The sequence below is a fragment of the Chanos chanos genome, chromosome 2 (assembly GCF_902362185.1).
Source record: "Chanos chanos chromosome 2, fChaCha1.1, whole genome shotgun sequence".
Lineage (NCBI taxonomy): Eukaryota > Metazoa > Chordata > Actinopteri > Gonorynchiformes > Chanidae > Chanos > Chanos chanos.
Window position 1 is genome coordinate 41,637,300 of NC_044496.1, and position 23,118 is coordinate 41,660,417.

The window sequence follows — 23,118 nt, forward strand, 5'->3', positions numbered from 1 at the left end:
TGAGCAGGTCATAGTACACAGACTGATGCTGTCTGGTGCAGATGGTCACTCTCTATCCCATGTTGTCATGGTACCTGTTTCCATGGACATGGGAGGCGCAGAAAGCGTAGCTGTAGTGCAGAAGGGTGGGGTCCACTAGGGCGTTGTTCTCTGAGAACTCCATCAAGTCCTTCAAGTAGCAGAGGTGACGATGACAACCCCTCACGCCGTAACGAGCACAGTACTCATCCAACACAAACACTTGGCCTGGACTGAACCAACCCTACACACACAGACACACACACACAGACACACACACACACACACACACACACACACACATAAGGAAGAGAGAAGACACTGGTGAGCTTCACACAGTGAAGTTTTCCTTCTTCCCTACAGATGACTAGACTGCTCTGGTTAAGTCATCACCACTGTCATTAAGGAATTACACGGAGCTAAGCTATACATTGCCCATCTTGGACAAATTCATAACCTTATCCACCGTTTCAACAAATACATGGCAACAAATACATGGCTATTCTCATATTGAATGTGAGAACAATATTTGAGGTTCCAGACATGGACCTGGCCTGGACCACCAGAGAGAGGAAGAGAGAGTGAGAGCGAGAGAGAGAGAGAGAGAGAGAGAGAGTGAGAGAGAGAGAGAGAGAGAGAGAGAGTGAGAGAGAGAGCAAGTGCAATAGAATGAATGCCCATAGGCAGTGAGTGCACAGAGCTATCCAGAAATGGAAGATATTGTGGAAATTGAATGTAGGGAAAACAATGAAATACACTACTTACAGTCTGTAAATTCAACCCTTATATGACAACCACTCAATACAACAACACATACAAAACCTAACTAACTAACCAAACAAACAACACCCCCACCCAAACTCCCCCCCGATGTTATTCACAAACACTTCAAATCAGAGAGGCTATAGAAGTCAAACATAAAGAGGACATATATGTGTGTGTGTGTGCACACGCGCGCGCGCGTGTGTGTGTGTGTGTATGCAGAGGTGGTTGAGGGGGCTGGGAGAGAACACCCAGGGGATCTTGCTACATTCATTAGCTCGTCCATCCTTTGTATAATAAGTAAATTAGTCATTGCATCTCACAAACTTAATTAAGATGGCTCTCTGAAGGCATGTTAACAAATTAACACTTTGAGAAAGGGTGCCGCTCGCCTAGAAAAGCATGTGGCGGGTGAGAGTGCTATGCCCAGCAAGTAACCATGTAAACTGCCTGGGATCATAAGTCGTCGGGGGGGGGGGGTGGGTAGGTGGGTGGGGGGGGTGCACCTGCCCCATGACCAGCACAGCATTCTGAACCCCTGCTTTCTGAGAGAAATGTAAACCATCATTAAAAACCACTCAGTGTCAAGCGTCTGCTTTGTTCCTCTTCTCCTCTGTGACTCACACATATCTTTTTTCTTTCGTTCTCTCTCTCTCTCTCTCTGTTGTGGCCACTCTGTATTTGACTTTCCATTGCTGCGTGGGGCCTAATTATTCGCTGCCTCTGTAATTAGCAGCAGGTAAGTGACGAATATTGTGTGAATACAGTGTGGGAGTGTGTCACTACACAGGCGTCTACGGGTTTGGAAGGCTGAGGTTGTCTTAATGCATGTGGAAAAGCTTTGGGGACTCTGTTCCTCTCAGTTTGCAATACTGAATGAACCTGTGTCGGTTCATCTCTCTCTCTCTCTCTCTCTCTCTCTTTACAAAGGCTCATAAAAGTGTCTTAGTCCCCCTGTCTTCTCTCTCTCTCTCTCTCTCTCTCTCTCGCTCTCTCTCTCGCTCTCTCTCTCTCTCTATGTCTGTTTCAATTAATTTCACTCCTCTGCCTGCCCCTGTTTCATATCTATCATTTCAACTCTCTGTCCATCTTTCAGACTAATCCTTATAGATTAATGTCCAAGATCTCTCTTCATCCATCTTTAAAATCCATCCAACTATCAATTTATTCATTTTACCCTTATCATGTTGGGCATTTCTGACTCTGAAAGAGCCTCTCTCTACCTGTCAGTCTTTCTCTCCCTCTCCGCCTATGTATCGATTCAGTCCTGTCTTTTCATCTCTCTCCATCCATCAGTGGCTCTCCATGTGTTTCTCACCACATCCATCCATCTATCCGTCTATCTATCCATCTATCTATCCATCTATCTATCTATCTATCTATCTATCTATCTATCTATCTATCTATCTATCTATCCATCTATCTACCTATCTCTCATCCCTCTGATTCTTTATTTCTCTCTCTCTCTCTCTCTCTCTCTCTCTCTCTCTGTTGGTTCTATTAATATCACACCAGTAAGAGTGTAACAGAATGGACGGTTGCCGAGCGGAGTGCCACAAGATGTTCGTCTGTGATAAACAGATGGCCTGCTCATGTCTTGGCTCCCATCGCTCAATTAACGACTAACGAGCTGACTGCCTCCTCCTCTCCCTCACTAACATGCTTCAGTACACTGCCGGGGGGCCCGGTCACTCTTCCCCTCTCTGTCTCTCTCTCTCTCTCTCTCTCACACACACACACACACATACAAAGTCACACACATACAGCAGGTCAAACATATATTTAAAGTATTTTGAAGGTTGGAAAAAAAAGTGTTTTTCATGGGCCATTGAACATTTTCTGCCACAGAGAAAAGTGCGCAATCCACATCCTGTAAAATACAGTGAAAATTTCTATTTTTAACAATATATATATATATCTATTTTAAAATACAAGCTCAGTGGATATTAAAGCTGACACTAACCAACATTTATATGTGATATTTTCACTTTATCCCATAGGAAAGCCCAGAGGAAATTACCCCCCCCCCCCCCCACCAAAAAAAAAAAACAAACTGGAAAAATTAAAAAGTTTAAAAATTTCAATGTACCTCACAGTTTTCTTAAAAACAGTTTGATGAGGAAATCATGGAATATCTATGAATGCAATTTGATTAATCTCAACTCCTACGTTCTGCTTTACTAGCATAAGTAAATAGGTTCAGAACCATCTAAAAGGACAGGTTGATTATGTATCAACAAATATCTAACACTTTCATGTTAGATATTTCCAATCTTCTTATTTTCTCAACCCTGCTGCTAATTATTAAGAACGTAATTGCAACACTGATGAACTATGTGTATGTGACGCTTCAACTGTGTGTGTGTGTGTGTGTGTGTGTAATTATATTATGGTTGGAACATGTCTGGTCAATTCTCCTCCTCATTTCAGTGTTTTGTGTGTGTGTGTGCGTGTGTGTGTGCGCGCGTGCGGTGGAGTGTGACTGTGCTGCATATATGGTTGTGGGGGATATGTGCGGAGAGCACTGGGAAATGCTGGGCGGAATAGAAAGCTTTGAAGACATATTCCTAGACACACACACACGCACACCGACACACACACACACACCCCCCGACACCGACACCGACACCGACACCGACACGCAGTTTCTCAGACAGTGTCAGTTTCTGACAGAGAAAAGTCTGAAAATGCAGAAATGTGCATTAAAAAGCCAAATTTATTTCAAACTGTGGGGGAGTCATCAGAGTATAATTCATTTCTGCACACTGTCTCTGCTCTCCGCTCCCACTCTTTCTTAATTACCCCCCCCCCCCCCCCCAAAAAAAAGTTAACACACTCCCTCACAGATGTCTCTATCGCAGGCAGCATGGGAAACTGGCCACATTAAAGTGGCCTTTGTCCTGCTCAATGGGGGTTTCATCTCTGAGCAAAACTCAAACAAAAGCCTTCCAGAGGCGTGAACGCACACTCACTCATTTACCAAACACTGAGTGACAGAAGGTAGACTCTCAGACCAGGTAAAGAGAGAGAGAGAGGGGGAGAGAGAACAGATGGAGAGGAATGTTTGAATACAGATCTCTGTTGATGTTATTTTGATTTTTGCTAAATTTCAAAATCCTAATGGACCCACACGTTCAGTTCTCAGCTCCAGTCTCCTCACACCTCACTCTTGTGAACACACACATGAACACACACATGAACGATCACACACACATTCTCTCACTCACTCTCTCACCAACACAAAAACACACACACACAGACACACACACACACACACACACACACACAAACATGCACAAATATATGAAACACTGTGCTGGCGACACAGAATCTAACAGTAAGCTGCTCTCAGCTGGACTCCTGTGTGTGCAGTGATGGGGCGCAGCAGTTGCTGTCGCACGCAAGGGTGTTTTTCCTATTTGGGTTTTATTGATTGGAACCGTTTATCTCCTTCGTGAGTGTGAGTACTCACTTGCCTCAGGGCACTGAGTCTCTCCCCCCACGGGAAGGAACATACACAAACACAAACACTTTAAGGGCTCCAATTTGGTCAACTGCAGAAATCCATCTTGTGAGTGAACCAGATTTGGCATGAAATATAAATATGAAGATGTTTTTGCTTTTGGAAAGAACAGATAACAGAGATGATTTTGGCATGGTGTTGGATTGTGACACATTTTAACATGATGAAAATAAAGCCCGCTTTTATGCGCACGCCATACAAACCAGCTCTTCTGAGTATCCTCCATCTTTGCGTGGTATTCCCCTCTTTTGTTCTGTAGACAAGTCTTTATCCTTCTTTCATGCTTGTCTCTCTTTCACCTCTTTCACTAGACTCCCCTCTCTCTCTTAATCATAGTCCAGAGGAGTGCAGTGGAGTAAATAAAAATGAATTCAACCAAAACAGTTGACAAATTACGTGAATCAAAACACACAAACACCCCGCACACACACTATCGCAATGAGAGAGACAGAGAGAGAGAGAGAGAGAGAGAAAGAAAGAGAGTGAGAGAGAGAGCTCACCAGGCAAGAGAAGGAGTCACTCATGCGATGCTTGAGTGTGTGTTTCTGTAGTATGCGGAACAGACTAGCATGGTCGAAGCGTGAAGGAACAGCGGAGATGAGTTCTTCAACTCCCTGTCTCTCCAAACCTATAACACACACACAGGACAAATAGAAATATGAGAGAGAAGAGAGAGTGAGAGATGGAGAGATAAAGCTGAGTTCTGGACGGTTTTCTTTAACTCCAAATACTATGTAGACCCCAATACAACTGTACATCAATTTCAGCCACAGTCTATTCATTATGAAAATTAAGCAAGGAAATACAAGACCAACTATAGTTTCTTGTACATCACATTAAGAAGATTGGCCTCTTTGATTACTGGGTTAAATATGCATACTCTGTTTTGCAACTTCCTTATGAAATTCCCTACTAGTTTTCCTTGCTGCTCTTCTGTGATATAATTCCACACGATGAAACATCGCATTGCAAAGCAAAGAACTGGGAGAGAGAGAGAGAGAGAGAGAGAGAGAGTGAAATGTTTGAGCATGGGTCCTTGTTGATGTTTTTTGCGAAATAATCCTAAGACTCCCATGTCTACTTCTCAGCTTCAGAATCCTCACACATATCACACACACACACAGAGAATAAGAACTGAAGGCAGCATACATTTTGAGATTGAGTCCTCAGGATCTCCTTTAATTTGCCATGAGCGGGAAGGCTTGCTGATAACGACAGACTACATTCTTTTGACTGACTGATAGACTCTGGACAGACAAAAGTTTCACAAACATGTCATTCAATTCATAGCTATATTTCAGCTCTTCACACAAAGGTGAAACAGAGTTTTCAAACACACACACCTCATCATCCATGTGACTTTTCAAATTCGATTGAAAAAAAAAAAAAAAGAGCATCTGTGAAGTATGAGGGCTGATTCTGATAGGCATGGTAAGATTTTTTTTTTTAAAATATACTAAACTAAAGTCAGCAAATGCAAATATTCACAAATGCAATATATTTCCCAAGGTGCAAGAAGCAAAGTCATGTTCCCAGCATTTAAAGCATCGCAAAAGAAAGACAATTTCTATTGGTTTGTAGTGGCATCTTTGTCATCCTTTACTGTTTTGTTTTAATGGCTGATTTGGCCAGTGCTATTCCGTGATACTCGGTTTCGATACCTCTGCTGAAGACGCAGATGTGTAAACACAAACACAAACGCACACGCACACGCACACACACACACACACACACACACACAAAGATACGGCAGTGGCTATTCTTTGTAAATAGCTGTCCTTCAAAATATTCAGCTTCTGCCTTTCAGTCTCTGAAACCAGAGTGACAGCCACAGACAAACATGCATGCGCACACACACACACACACGTGCACACACGCACACACGCACACTTAAAGACACACCCACATCCACACACCCACATACAATCACTTGACAACAAACATTGCAATATGTTTCACAAATATAGTGACTATCATCCTCAAAGTGTCTCCTGAGATTGAGTGTGTGTGTGTGTGTGTGTATGTGTGTGATAGAAAGAGACAGAGAGAGAAAGAGAGAGAGAGAAAAGAGAGAGAGAGAGAGAGAGAGAGAGAGAGAGAGAGATTAACTGTACTATCTTTCTCTGAATCTTTGTGAACGTGTTGAGATATGTAAAAGCCCTGGCGTATTGGAGGCAAAATCACCAACACGTACACAAGAGTGTACGGAGAGGGCAAAAGGCTAGGCCACTTAGAGAAAGAACCACAGAGAACCGCTTTTAAAAGGAATTAAAAGGCAGAAAGAGGAGGAGGAAGAGGATGAGGAGGAAGAAGAAGAAGGGGGGGGGGGTGCTGAAAGTGTGTCCAAGTTCATTTCCAGTCCTTTCAGCACGTTCGTCACACACACACACATCCTGAAAACAGGCTAATGGGGGAGCCCATGAAAAGCCTAACAGGGGCTGCGGGCATTCTTAGAGACCCATAGATGAGGACAGCGTGGTCGTAACACGACAGAGTCCACAAAAGAGCTTTACCACTTTAAAGACGCATGTGTCCAACGCCTCCCTGTCCCACGGCGCCTTCTCCAGACGAGCATTACTGATTGCTTTTATTAACGCTGCCATTTCTGGCATGAGCAGGGACTTTGTGGATGACTTGTATGGCCGTAGAAAAGCCCGGTACATGCCCAGGAGCGTCGCTGGCATTTGGTTGTCCCCTCTGCCAGCGCCCCCCCCCCCCCCCCAACCCTCCCCCCAACCCTCCCCCCAACCAAAATACAAACACTTTCAACTGCACTTGTTAAACTAACCCACGTGCAATCTTTCAATCAACTCCTGTCCAACACTCTGTGTCTCTGGTTCCATTCTTCGGGCCACAAAAGTGTCCGGCCCCACTCTTCCTATTGTCCGAGCCTTTTAATTCTGATGTAGGTCATTTATGTTCATTACAGAGAAGCAGGCATCGGCTCCTTAATGTCATTTGGAAAAAAAGGGGGACGGGACGGGGGGGGGGGGGGTGTGTGGATAAAGAAGTGAAGTAGAGACTGTGAAAGGAGGAGACAAAAGAGATACAGATTAAAAGCAATGAGAGAGGAGGGCGAGGCGTTGTATTGATCCGGGAGGCGCGAGAGCTCTGACAGACCCAGGGTGACTGAAGAAGCATATTGATTCATGTCAGCTTTAACTTACAGCTATTATCTGTAGATGAGAGGTTGAAGTGGGGGCCACAGAGGGATGTTTGTGTGTGTGTGTGTGTGTGTGTGTGTTTGTGTGTGTGTGTGTATGTGTTTGTGTGGGGGTGAGAGAGAATGCGTTACTTAATCTGAGCTGGGGGGATTGATGCATGCCTCCCACCCCGGTCTGAAAGATATATATATATATATATATATATATATATATATATATATATATATATACATACAGAGAAAGAGAGAGAGAGAGAGAGAGAGAGAGAGAGAGAGAGAGAGAGAAAAGGGGGTCGTCTCAGTTTTGGTCGTCACGGCAGCAGTCATATCCATCTGACATGTGGAGAGCTTGTTGGACAGAGGGGGTCTGACAGGGTATTGACACAATGTAGAGGCAATATCACAGGTACTGTCTGTCCACCGCACGGCGATCACTTCAGTGAAATGAGGAAGAGTCTGACTTACAGATGAAGACAGACAGGACGAGCACTGATCGCTCAGTCACCAACTCCACAACACACACACACACACGCCCACCACCCCCTCCAAAAGAAACCTGATCCACCCTAGCTGTCAAAAGCTCTTCTCAGAGGCACTGGTGTGGATTCATTGTTCTGTGTTTAAGAGAAAGACTAAGGAGAGAGGACAGGTCTGCTCCACTCAGCCCAGACTCAGAGTCCTCCAATGTTTGGCTAACCTCATCCAACTGCCAGACTCCATAAACACTTCAAGACTCAGCATCCAATGTCATTAGGACAGTGAGAAACTTAACCACCACTTTTGTTCACCAGCACAGCTTAAAATGAATATGCGGCGTGTATTGAAACCTCTGATGTAAATGAACAAGGTGCAAATTCATAACTGATATTGAGCCTTTTGAAAATGTTTTTTTGTAAAAGTAGGGCTATCTACTGCTGCTCATGCTGTAACTATGTTAAAAATATTGAATAATATGTATATTTTTTTCAGCAGTAAATTGTAAAACAAAGAATTCTAGTGGCAGTGTTTCTCACACTCACACACACACACACACACACACACCACACACACACACACACACACACACACACACACTCACACACACGTCTAAACAACCACCCACATTCATATTTCTTTATTCATTCTTGTAGCTGAAAGAGTGTAGTGGCATTTAAAGCTCTTACTCACTTTGCACAGGCCTTTCATATCTGATTTTAATATCTGCCAAAATTTGCATGACGCTCAGAATAGTATGAAAGACAGGAAGAATAAAACCTTGAGGATGACAAAGAAAACTCAATTTTTTTTGGACAAATGCTTTGGTAACAACGTCAACTTCTCAGCCTGTGTTAGACCTGACAGAATGAGAAGGTAGGTCAGCGGACAGTGAGCAACACATCCACACATAAAAACACACACACGCACACCACACACAAACAAAGGTTGTCTAAGATAAAGTTAGTCTCACACACGCATTACGTGGATCTATAGTCAGTCTCTCTGGTGGTGAGGAGTGTGGATGGCTTGTCCTTTTTGTTAATAATCTGGCATTCTGGGAAAGCTGACGACATTGTTTTTCTGACTAAAACTACTTTAGAGCAATTAGTCTCCTCAGTTCAGCTTTGTGACTAACGTAACCTGCAAATGATTCACCAGCTGTTAATAGAAAAGAGCAAACATACTATGAAAATGAACAAAACAATTATAAAATTCACAAGTACTGGCAACTGGAGAGTACTAGAGAGTTGTGAAAGGATTTTTGTGTTGATTTTAGATGCCATGCCATAACACATAAAGCCGAATGCCAAAAATTCCAAAAAGACACCCAAGAGAGAGAGAGAGAGAGAGAGAGAGAGAAAAAAAGAAATTTTCTTTCGTAAAAATTATTCTGCACTTTTAGGAGCGTGTTGCTTTGATCGTGTGTGCGCTCACACACGAGAGTGCACGTGCGGCTCTTGTGTTAACTCAGTGGCAGTGTTTGCTGTACTCAGGCCCCCCACAGTGACTTGTTTAGAGTGAGTGTGTGTAAGCTCTAGACCAGCAGATCAATGGGGAAAACCCACCCCCCTTTCCCTCAACCTTCAATTTCACGGGGCACACGACAGGAGAGCGCATTCTCCAGGGCCACGAAAAAAAGAGGCCGCTTCTATTTTAAGATTCCATAAAAAAAGACAGAAGGTTAGATTGATAGATCAGAACAAAATTTAAAACATTTTTGGTGTCATTTCAGATGGTGGACAATAGTTTGAAAAGACAAATGCCAGATTAACCAATACTGACATAAGAGATGGGTTCATCAACTGGAGTTTCCCAAGTGGCATAGCGTTGTCGGTTTCTAGGACACTAGTTGCTGGTTACCACTTAATGCATAGCTGTGGTTATGAACAGTTATCATTTTGCATGCATAATTAAATACAACAGAGTTTACTCTATGGTCAGTAATCATCTGCTTGAAGGGAAGACATCTTCTCTGATGTCTGTTTAGAAATCTAAACTTACTAAGCAAAGATCCTGGAGCGTCTTTCTGTTGGTTCCCTCCCCGGCAGTTCTGTTTGGCGTTTTGGGTTGGTGGCACTGGTTTGTAGGACTGGCCAGTGGCTCGATACATGGCCTGAACCCAAAGGACCCGGTCCTGATCATCATTACTGGCAAACTGTACCAGGTCTCCTTCTTTCACGGCACTAAAGAAAGCCCGACCGCCTTGAAGACCTGTGAAAAAAGATTTATGTTTTCAGACACACAGACACAGACAGAGCCATAACCATAGACACAGACGTAAAAACACACACACGCGCGCACACACACACACACACACACACACACACACACACACACACACACAGAGCAGTCAGCTGCGTGTGCATAATTGCAACCTTGATTAACGATGATCAAAAACAGTCAACTAATTACATAATCACATTTTTTTCTCCATTTGAAAGAAAAAGATCTTGCTAAATCCTGAAATTTAGCAAGAATTAGATATATCCCAGAATTAGAGATACATCAGTATAATCAGTATGTTCTGTGATAGCTGTTTATAGTCACAGGGCCCTCAGATGTTCCTGTGGAGTAAAGAAAGGAAGGTTAAAGGCACATAGAAAATTAGATTAGTTCTCTCTACCATTTATATATGAAGACTCTTGGAAAAGACATAGACAAATTCTGTTGCCTTGAGAAAAACATGTTATGTGATATGTAAACATCATATTACTTTGCTATAAGACCAGTCCTAACTGAAGTAAAATGTGAGAAAAGCACAAACCGTCTTTTTTAAATGACTGTTTTAAAATCAAATTCACTGTTGAGAGCTTTCTGGCAGGATGCCAGAGATGATGCCTTTTGAACGGCCTACCCACAAAACTGAATATGCAGAACCACCTCAAAATTAGACATGCAGTCATCTCTAATTCACACATAGACATATATATATAAAATTTGTAGTCACAGACATCTGAACGCTTTTCAAAAGCAGTTTTATGATTGTTGCGAACATCTGCAGGAGGTCTTCATAGTTCAGGGATTTTGTTTTTTGGACCTTTGTCTGGAAACAAAACTGAAGTGGAAAACATCATTTTGACAGAAGTAAAAGAAGTAGATGAAGAAGAAGGACATTGAAAAATAACCCCCTGGCACAAGTCCAGTCTCCAAATCAACAGAATTACTGTAAAGTAACACTACATGTAATGTTCCTAATCGCCAATCTTAGTCCCAGGTTAATAAATTCAGTGTTTTCATAATTGTTACCTTGCACTGCATAGCAACTGATCATGTAACAGACAAACGCAAAAGGAAGCCTGCATGAGCGGCAAAAATCTCCGTGGCTGAAACTTCATAATTTCATTTAATGTAAGAAGACGTGTTTATTTTAGGATTACTATCGCAACAGACACACATTCGTCCACCCATCTATCCAATATGTATGCATTAACGTGTTTTATATTTATACAGGGTGTGGATAAATCAGGAGAATGTGGTACTACAGCTAAATACGTTGATTTATGGTTGTCCTTCATCACATATTATTCAGTGAAAAGTAAATTCTTGGGTGAACTTTTCAATGTGCCGTAGCCTGCATGCTTGATTTAATAGCTCTGTGTAAACCAGTTTCAAAAAGCACATGTAGATTAGCGCGACAATTTGAATTTAAGTAAATTAAGGTCTGCAGTTCAATCTGCTGCGCACCGATTACCTTCCACAAATTGAGCGCTGAAATTAATTACATACTGCTTCGGTGAGATGCCTCATTTCGTGCAGTCATGAGTTTCGCCTAACTAGAAAACTCAAGACATTAAATACAAAACATTCTCCCCTCAATATATCAGTCCTTGCTTCTCCTGCCGGGGTTAATGAGATTCCGCGGTTCATGCAGAACTATCCTTAACACTGCGTTTGTCGCTTTCATTTAAACAGTTTAAACAGAATTCATTTAAACAGAAAGCTATTTTTTCAGATTGTGTACCTTACCAACGAAAATAACCGAAAGATTCTTAAAATGCCCAGACAACTACTTCAGTACAGTGATGTTCAGTGTAGAAAGAGCAGAAAAGAAAAGAAAAGAAAAACGTGACTTCACTTTCACAGGATTTTAGACTGCCTATATGCAGCTTTCAGCTTTATTTCCGTGAAACTGTGCACGGTAGAGACGGTGAAACATAGATGCATACCTGGCTGCGGGTCAGAATAATCAACCGTGTAGCCATCCAGCTGCATCAGCTCATGCGGCTCTGACTTTTTCTCCCGGTAACTACACATAGCGAACGTGTACTGGCTGACCTGAAACAGATTAAACACGGCATTCCTTTACTCTTAAATAAATACAGAAATGTGGCACATACTTATTTTTCTCTAACATTGTAGCCGCACACACTCTTTGGAGATACCTGGCAAATTCCAAAGAATGTTAGACGATAAAATTAATTTAGTAGTAACAACAGGCGAACGATCTTATCATGTTGGTGCGTTTTATGGGCAAAGACGTAATGAAATTAATTTCAGTCAGAGCGCAATGTGAGTACACATAAAAGGAAGGCCAGTGCGCATGAAAACCGTTTTATGGAAATTACAACAATGAAAAAAGCAGTTCGGTGCCATCTATCGCATTCACTGGGCTAAAGAAACGATGAGAAAAAATATACCTGAACAAGCACAAAATATCGCTTCTTCCACCGCTTCCACACTCTCTGTCCCAATGCGTACAGGTACCTTTAATAAAGAAGGAAAGAAATAATTTGATAATAGTGTTTTCATAGAGTGGAAGCTACATATTTCAGATGCATTTTTGTCCTTGCCAGAAAATAAAGACGACCTGGTTAACCACCACAGCAATAGCAATATTTGAAATAATCGTTAATTGAAAAATAAAACTAGCGAAAATCGTTTGATTGAAAAAAAAGGTAAATTGGCATTTATCTGGGGCTGACGTGCAAATGGCGTGCTGACTTTATAACTAAAGCACAATGAAGTGGGTACTGATTTCTTAAATAATAATAGTAATAATAGTAACACGCACGATAGCAATAACCTTACTCTCTCTGTGTGTCCGAGAGAATGATATTTAATTGACTGCGTTTTATGTTGTTTATATGGATTTCACAATAAAACGATAAAGCCGCAAAATAATTAATTTAAGTGGGTTTAAAAATGGCGAAATAATAAACATATATTTGCTATATTTGGGATGAAGCGCATGATAAAACGACAGGCCTCAGGTGCCCCCACACTCATTTCATTTTTCGTGCTTTAAAGAAATGCTTCCTTTGCGCGCCCCAGGAACGAAAAAAATCTTGGAAGCTTACTAATCAATTGGCCATCCTCAGAAATCAAACGAAGAGGGGAAAAAACAGTATGTAGGATATGGCTGAGGGGAAATCAATTCTTGGTGAGACACATTATAAAGGGAAGAAGGTGCCTGTGGGGGGAGAGAGAGCCCCCCAGTCAAGGTTGACGGAGCGATGAATGAACTCAGAGGAAACTGGGCCATTCTGCCGGAGTTGGGTTAACATGTGGCAGAAGTAATCATCCACTTGTGAAAATGATTTTCAGTTCACTCTCCAACACCTTTCAGACACTCATCATCCCATTTAGTTGACAACAATACCCTGCTATCGGAGGCCGAGACGACCTCCGGTCTTACAGGCCGGCCGCAGGCACTTTCCAGTCCGCTTCTAACTCATTCAGCGCGTGATGGATAAAGGAGCTGCTCAAAACCAGACTTCCACAGGATATCTCCCGTAAGTTTTTTTTTTTTTTTTAATTCAGACTCCATTAGGATTAGCAGTACGGCAATAGCACAAGTGGGCAAAGAAAGACTGGATTGATGACGGATGAATTTTTTGATGTCATATGTTGAAAAAAAGGCAAATATGCTGTGAACGCTGAATATTTGCAGTCTTTCAAAAGAAGTTTTAAAAGAAAACCACCAAAGATAAGAATATATCATCAGGAGCCACAAACACGAAACCATACAATACACAGTCAAAAAATATACTCATTTATATTTAGATGTTTGAATGACACAAGTAGTGATTCAAAAATCTAATCTGTCCAGCCGACACACTAGGCCACTGCAATGGATAAAAAATACATTTTGTATAGGACTTAAATTTCGAATAAACAAAGCTGCATTTGGAAGCACAGGCTCGTGCAGTTAATCAATTTTCATTGAATTTATTTTGCACTTTATTCAGAATCTCAACTGAAATCCACGAAACATGCTTCCCTTTACATCTTGTGAGACACAACATGCGCTCTATACCTTTAAGAATCCTAATTCGATAGTTTGTTATAGCCCTTGAGCAAGTATTGGATCGCCGCATATCAGCTGACGATTCAGACAGTAGCAGTGCCTCTGTGCGGACATTCTGTTAAACTACATTTTTTTGACGCGGGTATACGCCTCAGTCTATCACCAAATATGTAAATTCATCCAGTACGATAGCTTTTTACCATACACCGCGTAAATCCTTACTTTCTCACACAATGAGGACAAATGTAGTTTTATTATGTTTCTCAAATCCTTACATAACTCAAAATATAAATGTTCTAAATAGGTATTAAGAGATAAGATGTATATTTAGCTATTTTTTAAATGATAGCACTGTATGTCTAATTCTGTGGAGCCAATTGGCCAATTTAAGAAAGATTACCAGACCAGGACACACACACACACACACACACACACACACCCCATCCATCATCTGTCAGCATTCTTTAAGCTGAATACGAATTCTGGGCCGTTGTTCTTTACACATGCTGATGGGTAGCCTTGATCTGATCTCTCCTCTTTCAGGAGAGCAAATGAACAGAGTGCTTTTCTCCACATAGAACAACTGCAACATGAAAGAGGCCCATTCACTCCACATATATGCCTCCCTCTACGGATGGAAGGATAAAGAGAGGGAAAAAGAGCATGAAAGGTAATGTGAGTATGTGAATGAGACAGCAAACTGTGCAGAAAAAGACAGATAGATAGATAGATAGATAGATAGATAGATAGATAGATAGATAGATAGATAGACAGACAGACAGAGAGACAGAGAGAGAGAGACAGGGACAGAGATGGAGAGATAAAGGCAAAGACTCTTTTGTAAGCAGGCATGGCATTAAGATATTGCATTGGATATGGAGGAATCTCAGAATGAGACAGTTTGCCTTTCTCCTCTTTTCTCTTCTCTTCTCTTCTCTTCTACTGACAAACAGGTGGCTCCTCTAAATGGACTGTGCTCACCCCGAACCCCCCCTCCCCACTCCCTTATGGTAGAGAGAGCAGGAAATCCTCAGGTGTATGTGTGGATCAGAGAACAGAACAACTCTCAAATGGAAAGGAACAAAAGCTGTACTCTGCACTAAAAAATCTTTTAGCCTTTATGCATTCATGAACAGAAACACTGATCCCAATGGATCTATCTAATTTTCTCTCCCTGTATATGTATGTGTGCATCCACACGCACATACATATGTATATATGGCCAAATTGTTAAAGCAGTTGCTACTGCGTAACACAGACACACACACACACACACACACACACACACACACACACACACATAAAACACATTAAGTAGAGTTGATAAAAACCACAACACAAAGTATCTCACAGAGTCAGGGCTATGTACTGTAAAAAACACAAACATTTACATTTATAATTTCTACATTTGCTATTTGATTTCTTAGACAACAGAGCGCTAGAAGTTGCTCTTTCCCGTGGTTTCGGAGCATGTGCAGTAGGTATAGCTGGGAGAGATAAACTGATCCCAGGTCTGCCTTACAGTGCAGCAAAGAGCACAAATTCTACTCAAAAAACTGAGTATCCATGTGCATCTGTGGGCATGTGTGTATAGACTACAGTTGGTTGTTGTTGTTGTGTGTGTGTGTGTGTGTGTATCAAAGAGAATGACAGACAGGGAGGGGGGTAAAGAGAAAGCCTGTTCAAGCCTCCACTAGAGCTACTTGTTGGGTTAGATGAGAAGGTAATTACAAGTTGAAGAAGCTTCTGCCAATTAGGAGATGGTCTCTCAGAGACCACGGCTATTGACTGAGCATTTTGAAGGACCTCCTCCTTAATTAGCAGACTGAGTGGGTGGAGGATGACCTCATGACCTTCTTTCTCCTTCCCGAGGCTGGGACCAGCAGCACTCTGCTGATCTTTCAGAGGGTGAGGAGAGGGAACTAGATGTTGTTCTGGATCATTGTCCAAGAGAAAGCACAGTTAGGAGTAAAGACAGAACTTTAATATGTCCAGCTGGAATCTTGCTGCTTGGTTCCATGTCAGGTCAAATTGGAACTGGAAAAAGGTGTCAGTGGAAAACCTCATAGTTTAACACCTATGTCTGGAAATCACTTTCACTGCAGACAGGGGGGGGGGGTTACGGTGGCACAGTGGGTAGCACTGTTGCCTCACAGCAAGAAGGTCTTGGGTCCTTTCTGCGTGGAGTTTGCATGTTCTCCCCATGTCTGTGTGGGTTTCCTCCCACAGGCCAAAGACATGCAGGTTAGGTGAATTGGAGACACTAAATTGCCCCTAGGTATGAATGAGTGTGTGTGTGTCTGCCCTGTGATGGACTGGCAACCTGTCCAGGGTGTTTCCCCAGCTTTTACCCTATGAGCACTGGGATAGGCTCCAGCACCCCCCACAACCCTAATCAGGATAAGCGGCTTAGATAATGAGTGAGTGAGTGGTTATCTGGGAACAAAACTTCAGTTTGATGAACCTTCTTGCAGACTTTAGCCTACTGCGCCCCCTAATGGCATGTATGAAACAGAACAGAAAATAACTCCATCTTCTCTTTTTCTACACCTCTAGGAGGCGCCATTATCCTTTTCTAAAGCCAGCTTGCTACGGTAGCATAGTGGCGTCACTTCAGTGAAAGATCAAATTCAGCAATCACTGCTGCTCTCTAGAGGAGATAGTGTGTCACTCCAACTCAAAGCAAACAACTTACTGAACAATTTCATATTAGATAAGTCAGTATAGACTTGCCCTAGGTCTGTACAGAACAAACAGCCATTTGGAACAACAAGAAACAAAAATTTTAGATGTAACATGAAATTTCACTCTTTTACCACCAAATAATTTTTGTTTGAAATAATTTTCAAATATAAAACATTTTTACAGCTGTAGAGCTGATCTTAAAGAACAGATATTCAGCAGAGACACCCTTGGTTTCACTGGAGTGATTATTTAAGAAATTTATTCCCAGGGAGTATAAAAAAACCCTGACCAAAGTTTTACCTCAAATAGTGACTCTCCTTCTAATTATCAGTCCTGATCTGTCTCCACTACACTGTCAGCACCACTGAATCACGTAATCAAGGATCAGAATCCCATGTTGGTTATGTGATTTTGAATCAGGTGTGCTGTAATCATGGTTAAACTATAGATGTATGAAATGATGGGCACCCCAGATAACAAGAAACCACTTAATATTACAAATATTCAGAGCTGCTTAAAAGAAGAAAGTGAGAAAGAGAAAAAGATGAAAAAGAGAAAAAGAGAAAAGATCTACTGTAAATGCTGTATAAACAAGAAGTCATTGATACACAGATTATTCAATGAAACACTCAAGACAAAATGGTAAAAAGTGCATGATAATGACTTGATTTTTGGTAAAAAATTCTCACACCCTGTAATATAAAATAGTGTAATATGAAACAACCAGTCCTGAACAAAGTTATTTATTGAATGAAACACAATTTTGTTCTAGGATTAGTTTTAGGTTTATTGGAACGTTGGAGTCATATTCAAAAAATAATAAAATCTGTGACAGTTTGCTTTTGGTTTCCACCTCTCAGAGGGTGAAAAAGAAAAAGGGTTTGGACGTACCCACTGTGCTTCATGTTTGGCGGTTTGTCCATGCGTACAGCCAGCCTTATCTTCAGATCCACATCCTGACTGTTTTTGGGGACCACCATTTTATGAAGCTCTGGTCCTTTGGGCCCATTAGTGGTGGGATTCAGGACCACCTGGTCATGCAGAGAGAGAGAGAGAGAGAGTGATAACAGCATGTGAAACATAGGGACTTTGGGGAAACCTTTTGGACTGATAGATGCATAGAGAGTGGAGAGAGAGAGCAGAGAGAGAGAGAGAGAGAGAGAGAGAGAGTGAGAGTATAGAGGATGGAGGTGGAGATTATTTGATGAGTCCCTAATGGGGAAATTCCATCTGTCACCCTAAGAGACTGAGCCTACACACACACACACACACACACACACACACAGAAATACACACACACTGTTATTAGCACATCTGCTTCCTACTCATGGTGTGTAAGAAGACATCAGCCATGATAACACCAAGTGTGTGAACATCACACACACACACACACACACAGTACAAATGTTTGAAGGCCTCTAAGTCACAGTCAAAGCATTTGTTAGGCCAGTTAAACATTTAAACTATTCAATGTGAAATGTTTTGGAAGCAAGTCTTTAGAAACATGGACAAATGCTGCACTCCCATTTGAAACAGCATTATGGCTGAAACATGCACAAATACACAAAGAGCCTGAAACCTCAGAGGGGATTTTTCTCTACTCATGCAGTTGAAAATGAAAGCTCCTGCAGTTGAATTACCATCAGCAGAAATAGTTTAGGTGGAAACACAGAGAAAAACACACAGTTGGAAATCCTGTGCACAGCCTGATTTCTCTGACATGGAGATATATTCAAAAGACTTTGTGTTTCTAATTCATTTATTGTCGACCCATTATACAAAGTCAAAAACAGAAAACTGAGCACGTACGAGTTAGGGTCAGTTCATTGTTTCACTCACTCAGAGTTATCAATTCCTTTATTAATTTATGAGTTGACTGGTTCAGACAGACAGATACACAGAGAGAAAGACAGATACTCACTCTGCCCAATTCTTTGTCCTCCAGGGCCAGTACTCCTGTGCTTTCTGTGAAAAGTTTGACTTTGACAACAGGTAGGGGGTGTGTGGTAGTGAAATCCCCCTGAGTGCCCCACCTACAGCAGAGCAGAGGACACACCAGAGTCACACACCAGCACACCACCTTCATATGCAGTTTTAAACATCCATCCATCCATCCATCCAAACAATAATTCCAAACCATCCATCCCCACATCCATCCATCCATCCATCCATCCGTCCACCAGCATGTTTTGGAAGACAGATCTAGTTCATCAGCCTAAAACCATGCCCTGTAAATGTGCCACAGCCCAAACATTACTTTATACCAATACTTCCAAAGTAAATCCTAGGAGGCTGGGCCACTCACAGAACTGATACACATTTTTTTCAGAATTGTCTAGCTGATTTCTCTGCCACAAGGCGCAAATGCTTGGAATATTCATTATCACCCTATAAGCATTACTGCCCGAAATACATCACGCACATTGCATACAACATTGTGTTTGTCAGTTTGACTCAACTGAGGGTGTTGTAGGAGGCGGCTGGTGCCTTCCCAAACATCCCTCAGATGATGTCATAAAGCGGAGAAAGCAGGATGTACTTATGACAAGCCTCAATATGGTGCTGAGCTTCAGCATGCAGTGGGAGTGCTGACGAGTGGGACCCAGGGTGAAATTCCACCCTAAACCAGGCAGCGCAGCACCATCTCACTGTCACAGAGAGACTGACAGAGCGTGACTGACAGCTGCTCACAGTAGTAACTTACACCTATGGTATATACGTACACTGTAAATTAATGTGCCTGCCTACACACACACACACACACACACACACACACACACACACACACACACACACACATGCATGGGTACCATAGGTAACTGCTAAAACTAAGGAAACATCATATGTAAAGTGACAACATAAACCAAAATAATGTCTTAAAAGGCAATATCCCACCATAAGAAGATGTGCACCATCAGCCTAGATTTTGCAAGTGTCTGGTAGTCTATTGTTGGGACTAAACACAATTCTACCACAAAAAAAGTCCCATCATTTGGTCTATTTTTCTGATGGTGAGAGAAAATGGTGCCTCAGGTGCTGCTTCACAATTTCGTATTATCAGTTGGAGGTCTGGTGACTGAGACAGTTATTTCAAAAGACTGTTCAACAAGGCACTCTTAATATTTGCAGGTAACTCATTCAGAGTTGGTTGTCAATTTCGTCTTAGACCATGAGCTCGAAGTAGAGGAGTGTTCGCACTCAAGCACTTCTGTCCCTAGCGAAAGATGACCTCCCCTCAGAATCCCATGGCAACATCACCTTAGTCACAGTTCTATGTGAGACGTCTGCAGTTATGTGCCACTGAAGCTCCTGCCAAATGCAACACAACAATCAGCCCTGACCAACAAGAAGTCAAGTTGCTAACATTTCTTTCTTTAAACTTGTAAGCCAAATTAAAGTGCAAGTGTGCTGGCCTCGTATTTTTATATGTGAGTTTAAGATAACTTTACGTCTGATGAGATGTTAATTGTTTGATTAACTCTGGAACCACCCATGAGTAGCAGTGTCTCCTCTCAATACATACTTTATTCCTTCTATAGACTTCTTTATTTTGGCAGCCAGACACATGCACACACACACACACACATACACATACACAGCCACACATACACATACATGTACGCGCGTCACTGGAGTCTTAACACATGAGAATAAGGGAATTGTCTCATTTGTCCAGTGGTGTTGCTGCATTGTTTTACCTCATTATACCTTCTAAGGTTAGATTATGTTTCTTACTGATTATTATTTCTTAGCTGTGAACACTTGCTTTAAAATAATCTTTAAAATGTTAACGCCTGTCATATGGACCTAATGCCTAATATACTAACAATCTATCAGTCTACCCAAATGTCAAATAAAAGAAGAGCCACAAAAATACACACACACACACACACACACACACACACACAAACTCCTGAGTCATTGTCCTCAGACTTAAACTGACCCCTGGCTACCCAGAGATGACAAGACTGCTAAAACAAAAGAACAAGGTGCTATTTTTCATCACCATTGTTGCTAAGGCAACCAAACAACAGCATCAATATTAAATAGCATTTCTGTGGAGCGAGTGGAACAGATTACCTTTTAATTTACAGGAGATGGGTTGCATTCTAATTCTTGTGCCATTTGATTGCCTTTTGTTTGTTCATTAGGACATACATACACAGAAAGCAACTCAACTGCATACTTTCAAAATAAAATAAAAAACTTTACCTCATATAAGAGTCATATTCAGATGGAGAAATGCAGTTATTATTTGTTATGCATTGTATTACAGTGCAAACTTTCTCTGTATATAATGTTCATGTTTTCCTGAGGACTCGACAGATGGGACCCATAGAAATCTACACACAGTGCAGAAAAAAAAGGAAACCACTTTTTTCTGAAGTGACTGGATCTGACATACCCATTTTGTAGCTCCAAAACCATCTCATTTATCCTCAGGCTACACAGAATGTGAGAGGGATGGAAGAGTGCTTCTTTGGTGCCCAAAAAAGCAGAAAAAGAATTCACTATCTTTGGTAGACCAGTAGCTCTATTTCCATGATTTTATCATCCTTTCCCTGAGAAGCTGAGGTCCCAATAAGGTTAAGTTCCTATTTCAGATTGAAAGGATTCAGGAGTTTTGCTGCGGCCTCTTTCAATTTGATTATTCCCATTCATCCGCAGTTCCACTCCAGGAAGAATTCCATATCTCCGTTTCTGTTCTGTTGGAAGGATGTGACTTTGCCTGGCACTGCCTGGCATGTCCTTTTCAATACCTTTGAGCTTGTTGCTTGCCAAAAGAACCCGTTAAATGAACTCCACGGGAATGATGAGTTTGATCTCTCTCTCAGTCACTGAAGACAGCTCATCTTCGATATGAGGGCTGAAACGAAGTTGACTAAAACAACTACATATAAAATGTCATTTCATGGTAGGTATGATAAGATATTCATTGAAACAAACAAAAATGGTAAATATCTTTTTGCTGATGGCATAAAATTGATCTTTGTTAGAAGCATTATTATCATATGAGTCAAATCGAACAGAGGTAAAAGTATTAAGCCATCAATCAAAAAAAGGATTTAAGTGACAAAGTGATGAAAGCACTTGACCTGGCTCACAGACTCTTAAGCCTCAGAATCAAAGAGAAGTCAGATATGTGAACCAAAGTCGCTGAGCCCACTTCAAATGATTACAATGTCGCAGACAAGACCACAGAAGGAGTACAAGTATCTCAGTTTTTCTCCTTTCAGGTGCTATGATGGTCGTCTGTATATCAGACTAATGCCGTTTCATATGGACGTTTTCAGCTGAGGATTTTAAACGACTACAATCTAAAATGAAAGATTTAAAGTTTACTACGGTGCGAACCTTTTTAGATTTCGCTCAACTGTTTTGCGAGTGTGAAATTTAATTATAAGGTTGAATAATTAAAAGAGGAACATTTACTGTGATAATAACTTGGATAATTTTGGACATATTTGAAGAGATACGGATGTAAATTAGAGGTGTGCGTCATAAGCAGTATGGCAGTTAGGAAGATTCTGAGACATGAGGAAGTCGAGTGCTGAGGAAAAGTTCCATAAATAAGTCGAGGGGGTGCTGGCTGAAAATGTGTGTCTGCAGACAGGGCAGTACGATAATTGAAAGGGCTTCTCTTCTGGACAGCTTAATAATGACATGGGAACCACACTACCACACACTCACCTTAATCAAATCATTAAAAGAGACATTTCAATTTTCAGAGGGCTTCAAGTGAGAAACACAGTAGAGAAAGACAGCAACCAGCTCAGACAATCATCAGAGATGGTAATAGCACAGACAAAAAAAAAAAAAAAAAAAAAAAGAAAACCTACTGCCGAGGATATTACGTTTGGGGGAAAATTCAGCTCTTTAATGGCCAAGTTTCAGAAATACGGCCGAGCCCAGGTCTTTAGCATCACAATGTAATTTAGTTCGTGGACGGGTCATTGCTTACAGCTGCTTGCCGAACAGTGATGAATGCTTGGCTGAATGAGAGAAAGCAAAGTGATTTATCCACTCCACCATCCAGACAGCTTAAAGGCCATCAGCCTCTCACCAAATACCACAGAGAGAGTGAAAGGACTCATCTCGGCTTTATGAATACTTTTCTTTTAGTTGTGTTACTCATATGCGTTCGCCCCAGGAACTAGTAAAAGACCTAGAGCTTTGGATGGAAATAAAACAATACAGCATGTGTCCCGTGTAATACTCTGCTTCTCGACTGTTTGTTCTTTG

At 41.6% G+C, this 23,118-nt stretch overlaps 1 protein-coding gene across 7 annotated transcripts in view; it reads right to left on the bottom strand.

Moving 5' to 3' along the window:
• cadps2 (Ca++-dependent secretion activator 2) overlaps window positions 1–23,118 on the bottom strand; it is a 71,894-nt gene that overhangs the window by 39,226 nt on the left and 9,550 nt on the right. For 3 of the 7 annotated variants that reach the window (XM_030792118.1, XM_030792127.1, XM_030792101.1), the window contains exons 5-11: window positions 18,797–18,908; window positions 17,767–17,906; window positions 12,581–12,647; window positions 12,110–12,218; window positions 9,945–10,154; window positions 4,804–4,931; window positions 75–262 (exon numbers count right to left, since the gene is read on the bottom strand). In XM_030792118.1, coding sequence (XP_030647978.1) covers window positions 75–262; window positions 4,804–4,931; window positions 9,945–10,154; window positions 12,110–12,218; window positions 12,581–12,647; window positions 17,767–17,906; window positions 18,797–18,908 — 954 coding nt within the window. Of the gene's footprint in view, window positions 1–74; window positions 264–4,803; window positions 4,932–8,706; window positions 8,721–9,908; window positions 10,155–12,109; window positions 12,219–12,580; window positions 12,648–17,766; window positions 17,907–18,796; window positions 18,909–23,118 lie in introns of all 7 variants that reach the window. The other 4 variants (XM_030792144.1, XM_030792108.1, XM_030792136.1 and 1 more) reach the window with 3 other exon arrangements.